Source organism: Vigna angularis, chromosome 8 (assembly GCF_016808095.1).
Source record: "Vigna angularis cultivar LongXiaoDou No.4 chromosome 8, ASM1680809v1, whole genome shotgun sequence".
Lineage (NCBI taxonomy): Eukaryota > Viridiplantae > Streptophyta > Magnoliopsida > Fabales > Fabaceae > Vigna > Vigna angularis.
The window spans coordinates 34,224,388-34,242,497 of NC_068977.1; the positions used below are offsets into that span (position 1 = coordinate 34,224,388).

Sequence of the window (18,110 nt, forward strand, 5' to 3'; positions counted from 1 at the left end):
AAAGGAAAAAATAGTTTTTAATAAACATTTATTAAAATCTCAAATTTCTTTTAAAAAGTAACAGAACAAAATGACAGAAAAAAGTATATTTTTTTAAAGTAACTTTGTAGCGTCTATGAAGAAGACAGAAAGAGACAGTTAAAAGTATAAAAAAATGTTTATGATTTTTGTGGACAAAACTATCTTTCATAGTTACATGTTATTCCAACATGGTTATGTTTATCCTCTCACTATTTTATCAGTTGTTTTTAAATAAACTATTTTAATGAAGATACAAATACTTTTTAATATAAAAAAAATACTCAAAAGTAAATAACCTTTATTATTTAAAAAATAATATATTATTTAGAAATTGAATTTAAAAGGTAACTTAAATATATCTTTTTAACTTTTTAAAAAATATTTTTATAAAAAAACAAGTTGTTTAAACAATTATGTTACAATAAAAATTAAGAAAATCTAACTCCAATGTGCAACTCATGTTTGATTTTGTTTATTAGCCATATTATGTTTATCTAACTTTTAAGGCAAATTAAGACTATTTTGGCATTTTCTCATTTTTCATGTTTATTTTTTGTATTTATTCTTCTCATTAGATATGAGATGAGACATTTTATTTATTTTTTCTATGATAACACATAAATATATTTGTTTATAATGTTTAACTTATATTATCGTAACCCTATTTTTAATTAAAAAACAATGTATTTTGTTCACATGTTTAAGCCCAGAGGAAAACTAACAACATATTTGATGATACACATTTTTTTTAACACACTTTATTAATATTGATTAAAAGATATAAAATTAGAAGAATAAATGTTAAATGTAAAATAAAAGTCAAATGCTGTAGTTTCTATAAATTTTCATTACTAACAGAATCTATTAAGGTATCTTCAAGGATATTTCCATTGTGGAAACATTTGTTTATTCTGTATCCGAATTCATGCATAGATCCAAATTAAACAGGTTATTATCCTTAGTTTAGTATGCAGAACAAATGATGTGACTAAAAATAATAAATTCAATGTAGAAAAGTTGAAAATGGGACCCACCATTTGGAACAGGAACCTTTGCAAAGGTGGCTGAGGACACAATATGTTGCACTTTAGATTTGATTCAAAGTTTCCAACTTGTGAGCAGTTCATTTCTGTCCAAGGCAAACGTCCTCTTATGCTGCAGCATTCCCTCAGCTGACTTTTCATCTTCTCTCTTTCTTACAGCTTCTTCTTCTGAATTCTAATCTAACAACCCTTCAAGATTTGTCAACTCCCAAACATTCCTCTGTTTATGGTTTATTTTCCATCCTCATGAGTCTTTGGCCTTGGTCTTCTAACTGCCATGGATAGGAAAAGTTGACACTTGGGGAATTAAGAAAGCCAAACACCAAAATCTACAAAATTTGAACCAAAAAACTTCCCTTTTGTAGTTTTGGTGCTTACCAATAGCAAAACAATGACCTTGAAGAAAAGGGTCCTTTCAATTAACATTGAAGAGGCTGCTGTGGACTTTTTCAATCATCTCTTGCAGGAGAAGCCCAGAATTCCAGTTTTCATTCCTCTGATTCTGATTGCTTGGGCTGTTGAGAGATGGCTCTTCTCTGCCTCCTCTTGGGTTCCTCTTGTTCTTGCTGTGTGGACTACTATACAGGTTTTCAATCCTCACTTTTGATCATTACCACTGTCTTGTCATCTCTCTATGCTTTTTGCGAAAATATGTTTCCAGAAAATTTATTTTGTTATGGATCATCTTGCCTGATTAATCAATTTGATTTCATATTAAAATGCATTTAGTATATCTTGATTTTGTTTGATTGGGGCAATTTCACAAATGCATCAATGACACGTTTAGATTGTTAACTAGTCCTACCAAGCTTTTTCCCAATTATGTTTCCACAAAACAGTTACTTTGTTATGGATCATGTTAAGCATTTGTTACGACTGTTAACATTTTCCTACTCATAGTACTACTGCTCAAGCTTAAACTCATATCTAATAATTATAAAATTATAATGGTAGATGTTTTCACGAAAATCTATAAATATCTTAGGCTTTTCATTTATATTCATTATAGAATTATAGTAGTGTTTCCAATATTACATATTTAAAATTTTCTGTATTCTGTACTTGTATCCATCACAGATGTCAGTAACTTGATAAAAAATATGTTTTGTAGCGTCAAATTCTGTGAAAACAAATCTCCCTGATTTGTCATCTGAGTTGAGTTATTGACTGCTTTTTGATTGGTGTACTATACTAGTAGTTAATGTTTGAGGTGCTGCTTTTTCATTTTCAGTATGGGAAATACCAACGCAAACTACTCGTGGAGGACTTGGATAACAAATGGAAGAGGATCATACTGAATGTCTCGGTACTTTTTCCCCTACCTTTCCTCCTTTTCACCTTCTAGTGTGACTTTTGAAGTTGACCTCAAGTTCCTGTTCATATAGCCCATCACACCATTGGAGCATTGTGAGTGGTTGAATAAGTTGTTGACAGAAGTCTGGTCCAACTATTTTAATGCCAAGTTTTCAATAAGGCTATCTGCTATTGTTGAGGTGAAATTTCACTACCTTTTCTCATTTGCTACACATCGATTAGTTTTTCATCCTTATTCAAGAGACAATACATAAATTGTTGTTAAATAGGTTCTTCTTATTTGGCTGCACTACACATATATACGTGTATGTATGTATGTATGTATGTACAGCATATTACATACTCATTCTTTTTTCATCTATGATTTAAATGAACTGTGTAGACTGTACTTATGCTTTAAAAATACAGAGGAATTGCGTAGAAGTATTGAACTATCAGACTTATATTACAGTAAAAGAATGTAACTTCTATTGAGTGTGCATAGCAGAAAACTCTAGACTCTGAACTACAGAAGCTACATGCTTCAGACATTAGCTAACGTGGTATTTCATGTTGCGGGTCTCAATTCAAATATTGAATAAAGAAACAGAATGCTATGCTGATTATGTCTTCGCCGAAAGGACCAATAGTTACTTGTTTACCTTTCGTCATATAGTAAATAAAAATGGTCATATAGTGGATAAACTTCTAGTTAAAGATTCGTTAATGTTACATTTTATGGTCAGAATCCTTCATTCTGTTCAAGGCTCTCTTTAGACATGTATTTTGTATTTTGATAGATGAACTAAGCTAATTTCTAATTTTTGTGTCTCTAGAAACGTATAAAGCTCCGGAAACCAAGACTTCTTGTGAGTAATGATCTTTTATTCTATGATAGAACTTTAATTAGTTTATCAAAACGGCTTGAACACTTTATGGAGATTGGATATTTGTGTGATGTGTACTAAATACAGGAAAGAGTTGAGCTACAGGAGTTTTCACTAGGATCATGCCCTCCTAGCTTGGCTCTGAGAGGGATGCGTTGGTCAACTATTGGTGATCAGGTTTTGGTTTCCCTCTATTTCAAATGTCACTAGTAAATATAATTCTTATATATTTAATCTTCCCTTAAATCGTACTTCTATAGTAATTTTGGTAGGTAGAGAAAAAAAAGGAAAAATAGGGGAGGGGAGAACAGGAGTAGCATTTATATCATCATCTGTTTTTGTGAGCAGTGTGAGAAATATATTCTTGTCGGAATTTGTATTTTCATTTTTCCTTGATGTGTTTTGCACCATCACTATTACACGATTACTAGGATTTTTGGTACTTTCACTGTTTTTGTTGCCCTCTTTTCTTCTACTGCCACTGCTTTTGTGATCTATATGAGCAAGTGGTCGGGGAATTTTCTAATATGCATAGTTTGGAAAAACTAAAGCTTTATTAGATGCAAATTAAACATTGAAGATAGTAAGTAATGAATCTATGAACCTGTTGTCAGCTCACCAAATGCCACCTAAATGACTGTATTTGACTGTCCTACGTCTATTACCATTGCTTAATTTGCTTGTAAGGTAGTTTAGCTGTTCACCGTTCATTTTTCTTGAGGTATATATGACTCTGTGCTCTGTTGGCCTTTTGCAGCGATTTCTCCAACTGGGTTTTGATTGGGATACAAGTGAAATGAGCATTTTGTTGCTTGCTAAGCTTGCAAAGCCATTGATTGGAACTGCTCGAATTGTGATTAACAGTCTTCATATCAAGGGTGATGTATGTAAAGCTATCCTTTGCATTTTGCTTATGTAATATGTGAAAATATGTATACTAAAGTAAGACATATCACAAATTTGCTTGAATTTGAGGAAGTAGTTAAACCTTGATACTTTAAGAATTGTCAACCTATATTACCAGCTTATTGCAGTTACTATTAGAGTTTCTTTCTTTGGTTATTGAGCCTGGTCACCGATTTTCCTGCATTGCTAAGAAACTGGTTTAATCCTTTTTTCTTTTTATTAATCTAATAATCGTTATTTGCAGCTTCTTGCTACGCCAATTCTAGATGGAAAAGCACTTCTGTACTCATTTGTATCAACTCCTGAGGTGAGAATAGGAGTTGCCTTTGGAAGTGGTGGGAGCCAATCACTTCCTGCCACTGAATGGCCTGTTGTTTCTTCTTGGCTGGTGCGTTACCATCAAGTTTAATATCATGCTAATAGAAAAGTTACAAAGTTGTCTTTCTGAGCTAAATTCCCTAAATTATCTTATATTTATGGTGCTATTGTAGAAAGATACACACTTTTTGGTTGAACTGCGACTTTAGGAATTCATTTGCCCTGCAGATGTTGAACCTTATCCTATGTGTCAATGGATTTCAATCTGATGGGTATTTGTTTCCAGATGGTTATAGGCTTAATATAAGGACTGCTAGTCACAGATAACTCTATCAAAGAAGAGGAGATGAAGAAGTATTTTCACAATTTTTTTTTGGAGAAATTGTAATATAAATCAGGTTGAGTCTCTGTAAATTAACGAGAAATTTAAGCCAACATGAGAAATAGCTGATAACTGATAATATTGAAATAGCTTCATCAGTAAATAACAGTTTTTTTTTAATGGAAATATCAATTAGATGTTTGATATCACATGCTCAATGTTGTAAATTCTCTCAATATATTTTTATTGCTTTCTGTTTCTCCAGAGCAGCTTGTTATGTTTCATACTGATTGGAAGTTTTCACCTTTTGCAGGAAAAACTTTTTGCTGACACCTTGGTAAAAACCATGGTGGAACCTCGGCGACGTTGTTTCACTTTGCCTGCAGTTGATTTAAGGAAAAAAGCAGTTGGAGGCATTATATATATTAGAGTGATTTCAGCGAATAAACTTTCTGGGAGTTGCTTTAAGACATCTAGGAGGCAACCAAATGGGGCAACCAATGGTTATTCAGAGGAGAATTTTGATGACAAGGATCTGGAGACATTTGTAGAAGTAGAAGTTGAGGAATTAACCAGGAGAACAGATGTCAGACTTGGTTCAACCCCCAGATGGGATGCACCATTTAATATGGTTTTACATGATAATACAGGAACTCTTCGTTTCAATCTTTATCAGAGCCATCCGAACAATGTGAGGTGTGACTATCTAGCTAGTTGTGAAATCAAGGTACTTCCTTTGGTCAATGTTCTCTATTTTTAGCTAGCAACAGGAGAATAACATTACCTATAAGTATTATATTTGTTCAGACAGGAAATCTTTTTCTAGTCTTTATTTCTTTTCAACAAGTGCTTCTTTTGTCAACAGAATGAATGGTAAAAGATATGCAATTGTATATTTATTTATAACGATTATTCTCTTAATTAGGATCATTAGCTGTAGTAAATGTATATATTGCAGTTTAACTTATTTAGTGGGCTGAAAATCAGCTTGACAGATTGTAATAATTTGTATTTATATGAAAATTCTCCAGCAAGAGGAGACACAGTTTTTGGCTCAATCTTCTTTGAGTTTAACATCTTTGTCTTCTATACTAATATTGTGATAAATTAATATTTATGCCTTTGTGCAGTTGAGGCATGTAGAAGATGATTCAACAATAATGTGGGCCGTAGGACCTGATTCTGGAGTCATAGCAAAGCAGGCACAGTTCTGCGGAGAAGAAATTGAAATGGTTGTCCCATTTGAGGGCCCCAACTCTGCAGAGGTACAATATTTTCTTCATTGTTATAACCAGTAGTTATGTTTATGCATCATATCTCTTCTTCATTGTAAATAAGAATACTTATGTGTGTGCAATAACACAAGGAATTCATTATATTCTTTCTCAGTTTCTCTCTTCTCAACAGAGTCAAAGCACTATCATCTTCTAACGTTTTGTCACTAATATTTTCGGCATAACTTATATATTTATTGGACAATTTTACTCAATGCTATTTAATTTTCAGATAATCTAAATACTTCATTTGAAATATAACACAGATACCCTGGTTATCTTACTGCCTCAGAATTTTCTCTTCCAAGTTGACAAGGCTATTTTTTCTTATTCTTAACATATATCTTGATTAAGCACCGAAGAAGATATCTAAAAATGATTCACATTTTTCAATATTTGTTCTTTATGTGTGTCATAGGAACTTGATTATACCATCAGTCATGTTGGTTGATTTGTGAATAAACTTTGTGTTGTACTAATTATGTAAAATGGCTAAGAGTTTCATATTGGTAGTGTTTCTGGTGTAATAATGCTTGTAACTACACCAGCATTCTGCAATCCTCTACGTCTTGAGTTTATCCTATTAACTTGTTCTTTAATCGTCCTAAATTAAATGGCCATATAATGTACCATATTCTTACAAAAGGATAATCTTTTATTCTTCTCTTACTGGTTTCTAATCTTAGAGCTCAGTTCAGAATGCGCTTTTGTCACATTTTGTACTTAAAAATGCTCAGTTCTAATCTTTTATTCATTTCACCTCAATTTTTTCAGTTGAAGGCGAGCATTGTAGTCAAAGAGTGGCAATTTTCTGATGGTTCGCATAGCTTGAACAGTATCCGGAGTAGCAACTCTCAGCAGTCAATTAATGGATCACCAAATTTTCAGTTAAAAACTGGAAGGAAAATTAGTGTAACTGTCGTGGAAGGAAAGGATCTTGCCGCAAAAGACAAAAATGGAAAATTTGACCCTTATATCAAATTGCAGTATGGAAAGGTGAGTGGCACTGCATGTCTATGAGACAATACCAATTCTTTCATTTCTTGATTAACTGAGGCCGTAAGTTAACGGTTGTTGGTTTAACTAGTTTTGTTCTTAACAAATTGTTTAGGTTGTCCAGAAATCAAGAACTGGTCATACTCCAAATCCTGTCTGGAATCAGACATTTGAATTTGATGAGATTGGTGGTGGGGAATACTTAAAAATAAAAGGCTTCTCTGAAGAAATTTTTGGAGATGAAAACATTGGTAGTGCTCATGTGAATTTGGAAGGACTGGTTGATGGGTCAGTGAGGGATGTATGGATCCCTCTTGAAAGAGTGCGTTCTGGAGAATTAAGACTTCAAATATCAGTTAGAGTGGATGACCAAGAAGGATCGAAGGTGTGCTTATTCACTTGGAAATTAGTGATTCTTTCAACCATTCAGTTACAAGATGAATATAGAATGCAAAGGCTTAAACATATTATTTGCTTATCATCACTGTAAATAGTGATTATTTCAGTCATTTTACTCACGTTTTTTTTTCACTGCTTGGATATTCATGCTAACATTTTGCAATGGACAGGGTTCGGGTTTTGGCTCAGGCAATGGTTGGATTGAACTTGTTCTGATAGAGGGAAGGGATCTTGTTGCAGCCGATCTCAGAGGGACAAGTGATCCATATGTGAGGGTACACTACGGAAGCTTTAAGAAAAGGACAAAGGTTGGAATACTTCATCCTTTTTCATGAAATTGAATGTCAAGATGTAAGAGAATTTGGTTTCTAACTTAGCCCAATGACATCATGTGTTTCATATAGCCTATCTCAACTTCCTTTAGAATTTCTCAATGTTTTCAAACTTGATATATTTTACTACATGTTCTGAAGAGAAAAATCTCTTTCCTTTTTGTTCATATGTTATACCCTTGATTTTTCACAGTACTACACGTTTCCTTTGCATTTCCATATTTTTCATTACTTCATCCTTGTAAATTACAAAACTAAAATTACTTACCAGCAGTGGCACTGTATGTAGGTCATATACAAAACTCTTAATCCTCAGTGGAACCAGACCTTAGAATTCCCTGATGATGGAAGTCCCCTAATGCTTTATGTCAAAGATCATAATGCATTATTGCCCACATCAAGTATAGGTGAATGTGTTGTAGAATATCAAAGGTTGCCTCCAAACCAGATGGCTGACAAGTGGATACCTCTCCAAGGGGTGAAAAGGGGTGAAATTCACGTCCAAATCACTAGAAAAGTTCCAGAGTTGCAGATGAGGCAAAGTCTAGACTCTGAACCTTCCTTGAGTAAACTACACGAAATTCCTAACCAGGTGAGATCTTCATACACCATGACTGAAAAGTGAAAAGAATCCTTTTGTAACATAAACTAATTCAGCTCAAAGGACAAAGTGTTTGATTATTTTCAACGAAAATGCACATACCTTATTCTGTGAAGTTGTCCTTGTTATGATTTTCATTTTATGCTGCTATTCTAACACATTGTGTGAATTGGGGTTTACCAGATAAAACAGATGATGATCAAGTTCAGGTCCTTCATAGAGGATGGAAATCTTGAAGGACTCTCTACAACATTGAGTGAGCTAGAAACTCTAGAGGATACACAGGAAGGTTATATAGCTCAGCTGGAGACTGAACAAATGCTTCTTCTCAGCAAAATAAAGGAACTTGGCAAAGAGATCATTAATTCTTCTCCTTCCCTCAGCAGAAGATCTTCTTCAGCTGGAAACTGATCTGCATCTGCATAGTATTTATTATCTATACTGTTTCCCATGCACAACATTGCTTGTGGGAATCATCAAGGACATATTTTGTACATGTTTTCCTAAACTAGATAGCCTTCACATACCACCACAGATAGAGCTTGTACATGGTTATTTGATAGTTTTTTTTTTTGTTTCTCAAGATCATTTCTGGGTACAGGGATGCAGAATAAATGGAAGGAGATACCTTATTTCACACTTGCATAGGAAACTAGGTTCTTCTATGTATTTCTGTAATTAATTACTATATTTTATTGTGGTTGAAAGGAACGATGTTTTGCAAATGAATGTAAAAATATTTTGGATGCGAAAAAACCATCGTTCAAAATGAAAAAAGGTTATTCGAAACCATTTGATATTTATGTAATGGTAAAATAGTTATAAAAAAGGTAAACTTTTATATTTGTAAAGAAAAAAAGAAAATAGTGGATCATAGCTACGTGGGTGTCTTCCTAATGAAAAAAAATGTTACGTGATACTTATGGAGAGATAAAATAGTCATGTACATCTTTGTAATAGTAGAAAAAGAAAATTGACAAGTAATGAAAAATGATTTAAATGAAGGTAAAAGTATTTTTGTGTCAAACATACATCGTAAAGAAAAAGATATTTGACATTCGACAAGACACTTATGTAGAGGTAAGATAGTCTTAAAAAAAAAAGAGTGAAAAATAATGGATGATCGTTTAAAATAGGTGTACAAATATTTTGAGCTTTAAAATAGTCATAAAAGTACTTATCTAGAGGTAAAAAAGGTCATAAAAAGTTTTTTATTTATTTGTAAAGTAAAAGTGAAAAGTAGTGAAAGGTGATTTCAAACGAGAGTAAAAGTATTTTGGGTTTCAAAATACCATTGTTACAAATGAAAAAGAAATGTTATTTGACACCGTTTGACACTTAGTTACGTAAGGCTAATATAAATATAGGAAAAGTAAATTTTTGTATTTAAAATGAAAAAGAAGAGGTTAAAAGTAGTCAACATATCATGTCCAAAAGAAAAAATGTTATTTAACATCTTTTTACAACCAATTGCCAATTATGGAACGGTAAAGGAGTTATAAAAAGAGTAAAATTTTTGTATTTAGGAAGAAAAAGTGAAAAATAATGAATATTATGTCAAATAAGTGTAAAAATATTTTAGGTGTCAAAATATAATTATTTTAAATTAAAAATATTATTTGATACAATTTCATAAAAGTAGTGAAAGAATAAAATAGTCATAAGTTTTTTTTATTCATAAAGAAAAAAAGTATAAAGTAGTAAAATGTGGTGTCAAATGAGTGCCAAAGTTATTATTTGACATTTATAAAGAAAAAGAAAAAACGGAAAGTTGTAATGAGATAAATGAGTGTAGAAATATTTTGGGTTTCAAAATACTATTGTCCCAAATGATAAAAAAATGTTATTTAAATCTTTTTACAACATTTGACGCTTAGAAGTAAAACAATTATAACAAAATTAATCTTTTGTATTTGTAAGAAAAAAAATGAAGAAGTGAAAAGGGGTGTAAGAATATTTTGGGTGTCAAATTTTGTATTTTATTTTTACAAACTTTAACAATTTCAAAAAGTTTAAATTATAAATAAAAATTATAAACATTGTATAAATTATGGTAAAAAGAAAAGTACAAAAAATGCCTTAAAAACAGTGTGTATAAAACTAAAATACAATTACTTGCTTTAAGAAATATGATTACAAAAGAATGAGAAAGTATAGAAAAAAGTAATAATATTTAATAATATTCTACAAATACAAATATATAAAAAATTTCTTTGTTCTTCTGTGTATCCTATTTTAATTGCAATTCTATAATATACTTCATTCTATTTTTTACTTTTTATTACAATTCGGCACTTACATTGATTTCTAATTTATATTTTTTTTCTTTTTTCCTTTTTCTTTTATATTTAATGGACTTCTTTAATGTTAATTAAAATCTTTAAAATACAGCTTATTTTTCTTTTTTATATAAAAAAATTCTTTTACATTTTAATATTTAATTGATAAATTGAAAGTTCTGTAATCTGAAATTTAATTATTTAAAATAGTATTTTAAATTTAAACAAATCTTAAATAAATATTAAAATTATTAAGAAAATTAGAGGACTAATATTTAATCTATCTTAAATAAATATTTAAATTAATTAATAAAAATATGTTTCTTTAATATTTAATAGTTTAAAATTAATTAATTTTACGTAAGTTAAAAAAAGTTCTCAAACAAATACATCTTATCATGTTACCTTGTGACCCTCCTCGTCACTCTCATCCTCTGCAACTTTCTCTTCATCCATACTCAAACAATGTTTCACAAAAACTAACACTAACACAGTACCTCAACAATGGCGTTCTCTAATGCTTACAAACTATCAGAATTTTCTTTCTCAGCACTCAATCCTCCTTCTCCTCCTTATCGTTCTTTCCACAAATTCCCATTTCGCACACTCACCTTCGCTTCTCTCCCAACCCCTAAATCTAACGTGTCTGCACCCTGGCTAACCAAATCACCTTCTCCCAAAAAGGTCACCGAATCCCTCACTGCCGACGACCCAATTCACCGGACAACCCCAAAACAACCGCAGAACGCCGTCGAGAGGATCGTCCTTCGGTTGCGCAACTTGGGTCTGCCTTCAGAAGAAGAAGAGCAACAAGAACAACAGGAAGAACTTCCGGCAAGTAGTACGGCGACAGTGACCGGAGATGAGAGGCTGAGCGAGTTGCTCCGGCGGGAGTGGGTTCGGCCGGACGTTGGACTGGTGGGCGAGGATGGGGAGGATGAGATGATGCTGCCGTGGGAGAGGGAGGAGGAGAAGGTAGTTGTGGTTGGGAGTGGAAGGGATGAAGAAGGGTTGAAAAAGAGGAGGGTTACGGCTCCTAGTTTGGCTGATTTGACCCTTGAGGATGAGTTGCTGAGGAGGTTGAGGAGAGAGGGGATGCGTGTGAGGGAGAGGGTGAGTGTTCCCAAGGCCGGACTCACTCAGGAGGTGATGGAGAAGATTCATAAGAGGTGGATGAAGGAAGAATTGGTGAGGCTCAAGTTTCACGAGGAACTTGCAAAGGATATGAGGAAGGCTCATGAGATTGTTGAGGTTCAATTCTTATCCTTTCTCAAACACTTAACATAAACACATAGCATGTCATAGACACCAATTACTGTTTCAAAAGTGATTCATGAACATCAAGTGTGGGAGAACGAGAGTGAAGTTTAGATGTGAAAAAAGTGATGTATAATGTGTTTGGTTCCTAGATATGGTTTTTCATGTTTACTAAAAGGCTAGTAGTTATATCTTTCACATTCTCTATGGTTTTCCAAATGCATTTATAATTTGACAAGAAATGAGATAGAGATGTCAATTGAGTGTTTGCATTGTTGGAATGTCCAAAAGTATTATTTACGAGTTACTTGAGTTCATTGTTGTTCTTGTCCTAGGCTCGATATAATGCGTTGGAGAAGAAAATAAAAACCAATGAATTGAACTTCTTCTAGAAGTTTAAATGAGCTCATGTACATTACTATTTTACTTAAGTCAGAGGAGAGAACCTTTATAAAGTTTACATGCATAAGTTGAGCTTCTTGTATTTGCTTGTGGAGATTTCTCTCCAATTTGGGTCTTGGTGAGTTTTGAGTTGCATTGTAAGTGTGCATTTGTTTTTCTTCCTTTTCTGTCAATTTAGAATGTTGCTACTTGCTGTGTGATTCTATGTATGTTTAATGCTGATGTTGACTTTGTATTTTGTTTGAGGAACAATGGACTGATTAGTTGTAGTGTGCAGCGTCGAACTGGAGGATTGGTTACATGGAGGGCAGGGAGTGTTATGATGGTGTATCGTGGTATTGATTACCAAGGGCCTGACTCGAGGAAGGAAGTTAATGACAAGAAAGGTAATGACTTTTTTGTGCCTGATGTCTCATCAGGAAGTTTGTTGAAAAGTGAAGTCAGTAATGCAGTGTCATCTCTAGAAAAGAATGACGTGATGGAGAGGGAGCAAGAACAGTCTAAGAATGTGACTGAGGCGGAAGCAGAGTACAATGCACTTCTTGATGAATTAGGTCCCCGTTTTGTTGGATGGTGGGGTACGGGGATACTTCCTGTTGATGCTGATTTATTTCCAAGAACCGTTCCAGGTTACAAAACACCGTTTAGGCTTCTTCCTACAGGAATGCGTTCTCGGCTAACAAATGCAGAGATGACCAATTTAAGGAAACTTGCAAAATCACTTCCTTGTCATTTTGCCTTAGGTAAGTTCATCTACTGCAATATTTATTGAGTTTATTTTCCTTTGTGCTTATTATATAAATCCTTTTCTTAATTTTATGCTAGGGAGAAATAGAAATCACCAAGGTCTAGCATGTGCTATTCTTAAGCTTTGGGAGAAAAGTTTAGTTGTAAAGATTGCTGTCAAACCTGGCATCCAGAACACAAACAATGAACTGATGTCTGAGGAGCTGAAGGTTTGGTTATTTGAAATTTGGAAATTTTGACTAGTGCAATCATGTGCTTGTGTCAGATCTTATACATTTCATTCCATCGAGGTCTTGACCTTTCAATATATACACACTTGGATGTAAATCTTATGTTAAGTTTTTGGATCTAATCTAATTGTTCCTTGAAGCTGCTAGCTTTGCTTTTATTCAGCTACAGTCCTTCACATTTTCGGTAATTAAAAGGCTACTATACTCTCACAATTAACAGGCCTTCACTTTTTTTGCCAAAACATTATTCACCACTAGAGCTATTTTATTTTTTAATGTTATCCCAAATCAATTATGTGATATTAAAGATTTAACATATTCTCTGGGCTTAATCTGTGTAATGTGGCTAATTTTTTTTTCCCACCATGTTCATTTTATTGCTTAGACATGATGCACTGCTAGCTCTGTCAATTTCAGTTTGTAAAGAGTGATTTTTTCTTGTTTTGCTACAGATGTTAACAGGAGGTACCTTGCTGCTAAGGAATAAATATTTCATTGTTATATACCGTGGGAAAGACTTCGTTCCAACAAGTGTGGCTACTGTTTTAGCTGAAAGAGAGGAAATGACAAAGCAAGTACAGGATGTTGAAGACAAGTTCCGGTGCAGAGCAGTTGATGCAATTCCATCAGGGAAAGGTGAAGCAACAGCACAGGCTGGGACTCTAGCAGAGTTCTACGTGGCCCAGGCTCGATGGGGAAGGGAAATATCTCCTGAAGAACGGGAGAAGATGGTGGAAGAAGCTGCCAAAGCCAAGACTGCTAAGCTTGTCAGAAAAATTGAACATAAACTATTTTTAGTAAGTATCTATATATTTCTATATGATAGTGATAGTACTTGGTTCATTTCACCTGAAAGTCAGACTTGGTTTGTAGTGCATTGGTGGATATAACTTATTCACATTATTTATTTTAGTAGTCCTCAGATTGGAATTCTGGATTGATTAGAATATAAATCCTGCCAGTTTTTTTCACCTTTAATTTTAGCTATGATTGTCTGGTTGCAGTAGGCTGTAGTTTATTTCTACAATATTCGCGCATAGGAGTGCAGCATAATAGGATAACAGTTGTTTGTTTGGTTGTCTTTACAAAACTGGACTTTCTTTGTTCATCATATTTACTATTCTATTGTCTGAACAGGCCCAGACCAAAAAGCATAGAGCAGAAAGGATCTTAGCTAAAATAGAAGCGTCGATGGTTCCAGCTGGTCCTGATTATGACCAGGAAACAATCACAGATGAAGAACGTGTTATGTTCCGTAAAGTTGGTTTAAGAATGAAACCATACTTACCACTTGGTGAGTAATTTTGAACTATACAAAAGTTGCTCTGTCTAGCAATGCAAAGCTGATATCTTTCTTTGATTATCTCCAGGCATACGTGGTGTTTTTGATGGTGTTGTCGAGAATATGCATTTGCATTGGAAACACCGAGAACTTGTAAAATTGATGACAAAACAAAAGACTCTTGCTTTTGTGGAAGACACAGCAAGGTTACTTGAATATGAGAGTGGTGGAATACTGGTTGCAATAGAAAAAGTTTCCAAAGAATTTGCTCTTATTTACTATCGTGGAAAGAATTACAAGCGGCCAATTAATCTAAGGCCAAGAAACCTTCTAACGAAGGGAAAGGCACTAAAGCGACATGTAGCCATGCAACGACACGAGGTTCCTGTTTTCTATATGAGAATTACTGATCTATTTCTGACTTCATATCTATAATGTTACATTTGGTCTTGTGTGAATTGTGCAGGCTCTGAGTCAGCATATTACTGAACTGGAAAAAACTATAGAACAATTGAAAAAAGAACTTGTAAGTATTGTTGACTTATCAGAAATTATTTAGTATTATTTTGATGTAGTGGAGAGGTCACTGCTAACAGTTAGACAGAAATGACTTGATTGGTCACTGTCCTTAAAAATGGTTTCTTCATTATCACCACTTGACAAGACAGCAACTACCCCCTCCCAAGAATATCTTGATTCTGCATATTTCGAGTTATAGACTCTTAAATCAATCTTAACCATTGAAACCCATCTGCTTCCTGTGCCTAGACTGACATTATGTTACGGGGTCTGCTTTCGATATTTTGAACATGTGAGATTGGTCATATTATGAAGCCGTCAAGTGGCTCCAGACTTAGTTTGGAATGGTCCATATCTGATAATCTTATGTTCTTAGCCCCTACTTCTTCTTTGTTCCAATCGTAGCATTTGTATCTTTCTAGAATTTCACTCTGCTTAATTAAATGTGAACTTGACAGCCTATTAATAGGTCAGAACCGTGGTTTATATACGCCCTTTTGATTCTAAGTTAGGTAGAATTGATTTTTGAGGAAATTAACTTTGAACAGTTGAATGTGATTAGACGCATGTCTAAATTAATCTGAACTACATATGCACATTAGAATGTGCTTTTCATTGGAAAATGTGAGAATTGATTTTCTAATTTTAAAATAAAACAGGGCTATATTAGCTAAGTTTTTTAAATTTAATCAGGATAAGCCTCAAGACTTGGAAGATGAAGATGGGGCCAGCGCAGAGGAAGAGGATCTTAACCAAATAGACAACATCTCAGAATTGACCCTAGTAAGTTTATTCTCTTGTCTGCTTGATTTTGGTAAGGCTATCAAATAGCTTTTACCAATTTAATACTATTTCTAAATGGTAGCTCGGGCATTTACAATTTCCTGTATTTATAATTTTCTGTACTATTAAATGATTAATATGGAATTTGGTACTGCTTATAATAATTTTTACTTTTTATCAGTTGAAAGAGGGTAAGGGGGAGAAAAATTGACAGAAAGAAATAAGAGCAAACTTAATTTTTAACTTCAATGACAACTAATTTGTCCAGTTATTTGGAATGCAGAGTGAAAATGAAGATTCTGATGGTTTTGATGATGAGGAAGAAAGTGACTGGTTAGATGATGGGGAAGAAAGTGATTGGGAAGATGATGAAGACCCGAGTTTTCCAAATTCATAAGTGATGAGCATTCTTGAAGAGCGGTTGACATATTTGTATTGAAGTTCCTGGATAACATATTCCGTTACATGTGGCTTAAAGGTATTAGCTTTGATACTGATCATGTAGCTCATAAGTTTGCATTTGCAACATCCTTCATTTTAGGAAAGCATAATAATCCCGAGTTATGCAATTTGGATGCCATGCCATAGCTCTGTGATTCTTTCATCGTCAATACTAAAAGTAGTTGACCAAATGCGCTGGTTGTAATTCTCAATTTTTCTCTACGGTTGAGGCATTTTTTTATCCCTTTATAGGGATTAAATGCAGTAATTTTCCCTACATGTATGTAGGATAATCAAGAGGCAGGCTAAAAGCAACTTGTATGGTTCTTCCTCTATTAGCGCATTCTTTTGAGATGAGAATATGGTGTTCATTTATTCAAACTTGTACAAAGATGTGCCTAGATTCGTGGTCTTGCAGCAGCAAAAGTTCATCATCCATTATCTACTTCTCTCTGGTTTTCTACTACCATCTTTCAGCATGCTGGCTGACTTTTGAGCTGCATGAGTCTATGCCCCGACATTGTGGCTGAGCTGATTATTGTAAATCTTCACATTGTAATAGGCTATTTGGTAAAGGATAATTCTTTTCCTGTACTTACTATATTGATATTATTATGCCTTACTGAGTTTTTTTTGTTCTTTCAATTCAGTTAAGTAGACAATAAATGTACTAGGCTGATTTAATGGGATAAGATGCACAATTTTGGTTATAGCTATTAAACATGCTCAACTGTTCATTTTTGCTTACAATTTTTGCTTGACTCTTTGTTAACATTGGTATTAATGTAAAAACTATTAAGAGAAATTTAATGATAAATACTGAATGTGAAAGAAGGCACAAAGGAATTTGGAAAATAGGTTCGTGCAATAATCAACCATAAACCTGATCCCTTACTAGCTTAGGTGTCCAATTCCCAGGTGTTTTATCATAATTTTGTATGGAATAACTAGTGATTGCCCGTGCACTTATTGAAGATCAAATTCTCCAAATGTAATTTGATTACACATGCTAAGCTGGCTTATTTGTAGTAAAGACTGTTATACAGATATAAGTACCGGAGAGAAGAAGGATGTTCAATCTAAAGCTGCATGTTGCAAATCTTTCAAAAAATAGTATATTATTAAATGTTCCAATTTTGATTGTAAAGAGTACTAAAAATACTTGGTAGTATTATACATAGTTGTCTGTCAAAGCTACTTGCAATATGTTCCTGTGATAACTATTGATGAATACTAACAGAATCATCATCAGAATTAGAATAAACAAATACTAGCAAAGTGGGCAGTTTTGATTCCCCTTCATGTTGAAGACCTTTGATCCCATTTGAAGTGCAAACTGAGTCAAGCCTTGGTTTTCTTTGCATTCATCTCAATTTTAGGGGCAAAAAAATGCCTTGAAATATACCACTTTTTAAGTCTTTCTAGTATGTAGATGGTACTTTATAGAGGGATAACAAGTAATTTAGATAATCCTACAAGAATTTAAGGAAATGCATATCAAAACTAGAAAGGTAGAAAAGGTAAATAGCCCTAAACCCTAAAATAGAGACTATTTTTTGAAAAACAGAAGCTCAACTTATTTTAAAAGAACCAAAAATATATCTTATCAACCCTTTTCTTTGCTTTATTTTTCTTCTTTTAATTTATTTTTCCTTTCACTTACACTTACCAAAAAAGGGTGTACGTACATCATTTTCATACTCTAATTACGTGAAAAGCAAAAAGGGTTGTTTGAAAGTGATCAACCTAAAAGGAGTAGTATAGCATGTGTTTGGATA

The 18,110-nt window shown here is 33.5% G+C and overlaps 2 protein-coding genes across 3 annotated transcripts; both read left to right on the forward strand.

Moving 5' to 3' along the window:
- Positions 1-1,123: 1,123 nt before the first annotated feature.
- On the forward strand, positions 1,124-9,117 carry LOC108343690 (synaptotagmin-5). Its single transcript, XM_017582021.2, has 14 exons — positions 1,124-1,650; positions 2,296-2,370; positions 2,450-2,557; positions 3,194-3,226; positions 3,332-3,421; positions 4,002-4,127; positions 4,395-4,538; positions 5,104-5,517; positions 5,921-6,055; positions 6,839-7,060; positions 7,176-7,445; positions 7,630-7,767; positions 8,081-8,383; positions 8,576-9,117. Exons 1-14 carry the CDS (start codon positions 1,456-1,458, stop codon positions 8,801-8,803), a joined length of 2,481 nt encoding a protein of 826 aa, XP_017437510.1. The 5' UTR covers positions 1,124-1,455; the 3' UTR covers positions 8,804-9,117.
- Positions 9,118-11,062: 1,945 nt separating this feature from the next.
- Positions 11,063-17,082, forward strand: LOC108343991 (CRM-domain containing factor CFM3, chloroplastic/mitochondrial). Of its 2 annotated transcripts, XM_052867207.1 has the most exons (11): positions 11,063-11,922; positions 12,608-12,716; positions 12,795-13,073; positions 13,156-13,286; positions 13,760-14,104; positions 14,445-14,601; positions 14,678-14,970; positions 15,056-15,115; positions 15,802-15,891; positions 16,175-16,369; positions 16,621-17,082. In XM_052867207.1, exons 1-10 carry the CDS (start codon positions 11,176-11,178, stop codon positions 16,286-16,288), a joined length of 2,325 nt encoding a protein of 774 aa, XP_052723167.1. In that variant the 5' UTR covers positions 11,063-11,175; the 3' UTR covers positions 16,289-16,369; positions 16,621-17,082. The 2 variants fall into 2 exon arrangements, with proteins under 2 accessions (XP_052723167.1, XP_017437941.2); XM_017582452.2 differs by having other exon boundaries at positions 12,608-13,073.
- The last annotated feature ends 1,028 nt before the right edge of the window (positions 17,083-18,110 follow it).

Excerpts from the sequence above, each read along its gene's own strand:
- LOC108343991 (XM_017582452.2), top strand. The coding sequence starts at position 11,176 with ATGGCGTTCTCTAATGCTTACAAACTATCAGAATTTTCTTTCTCAGCA. Across the intron at positions 11,923-12,607 it reads AGGCTCATGAGATTGTTGAG|CGTCGAACTGGAGGATTGGT; the intron begins GTTCAATTCTTA and ends TGTAGTGTGCAG. Across the intron at positions 14,105-14,444 it reads TTGAACATAAACTATTTTTA|GCCCAGACCAAAAAGCATAG; the intron begins GTAAGTATCTAT and ends TTGTCTGAACAG.
- LOC108343690 (XM_017582021.2), top strand. The coding sequence starts at position 1,456 with ATGACCTTGAAGAAAAGGGTCCTTTCAATTAACATTGAAGAGGCTGCT. Across the intron at positions 2,371-2,449 it reads GGATCATACTGAATGTCTCG|CCCATCACACCATTGGAGCA; the intron begins GTACTTTTTCCC and ends CTGTTCATATAG. Across the intron at positions 5,518-5,920 it reads TAGCTAGTTGTGAAATCAAG|TTGAGGCATGTAGAAGATGA; the intron begins GTACTTCCTTTG and ends GCCTTTGTGCAG.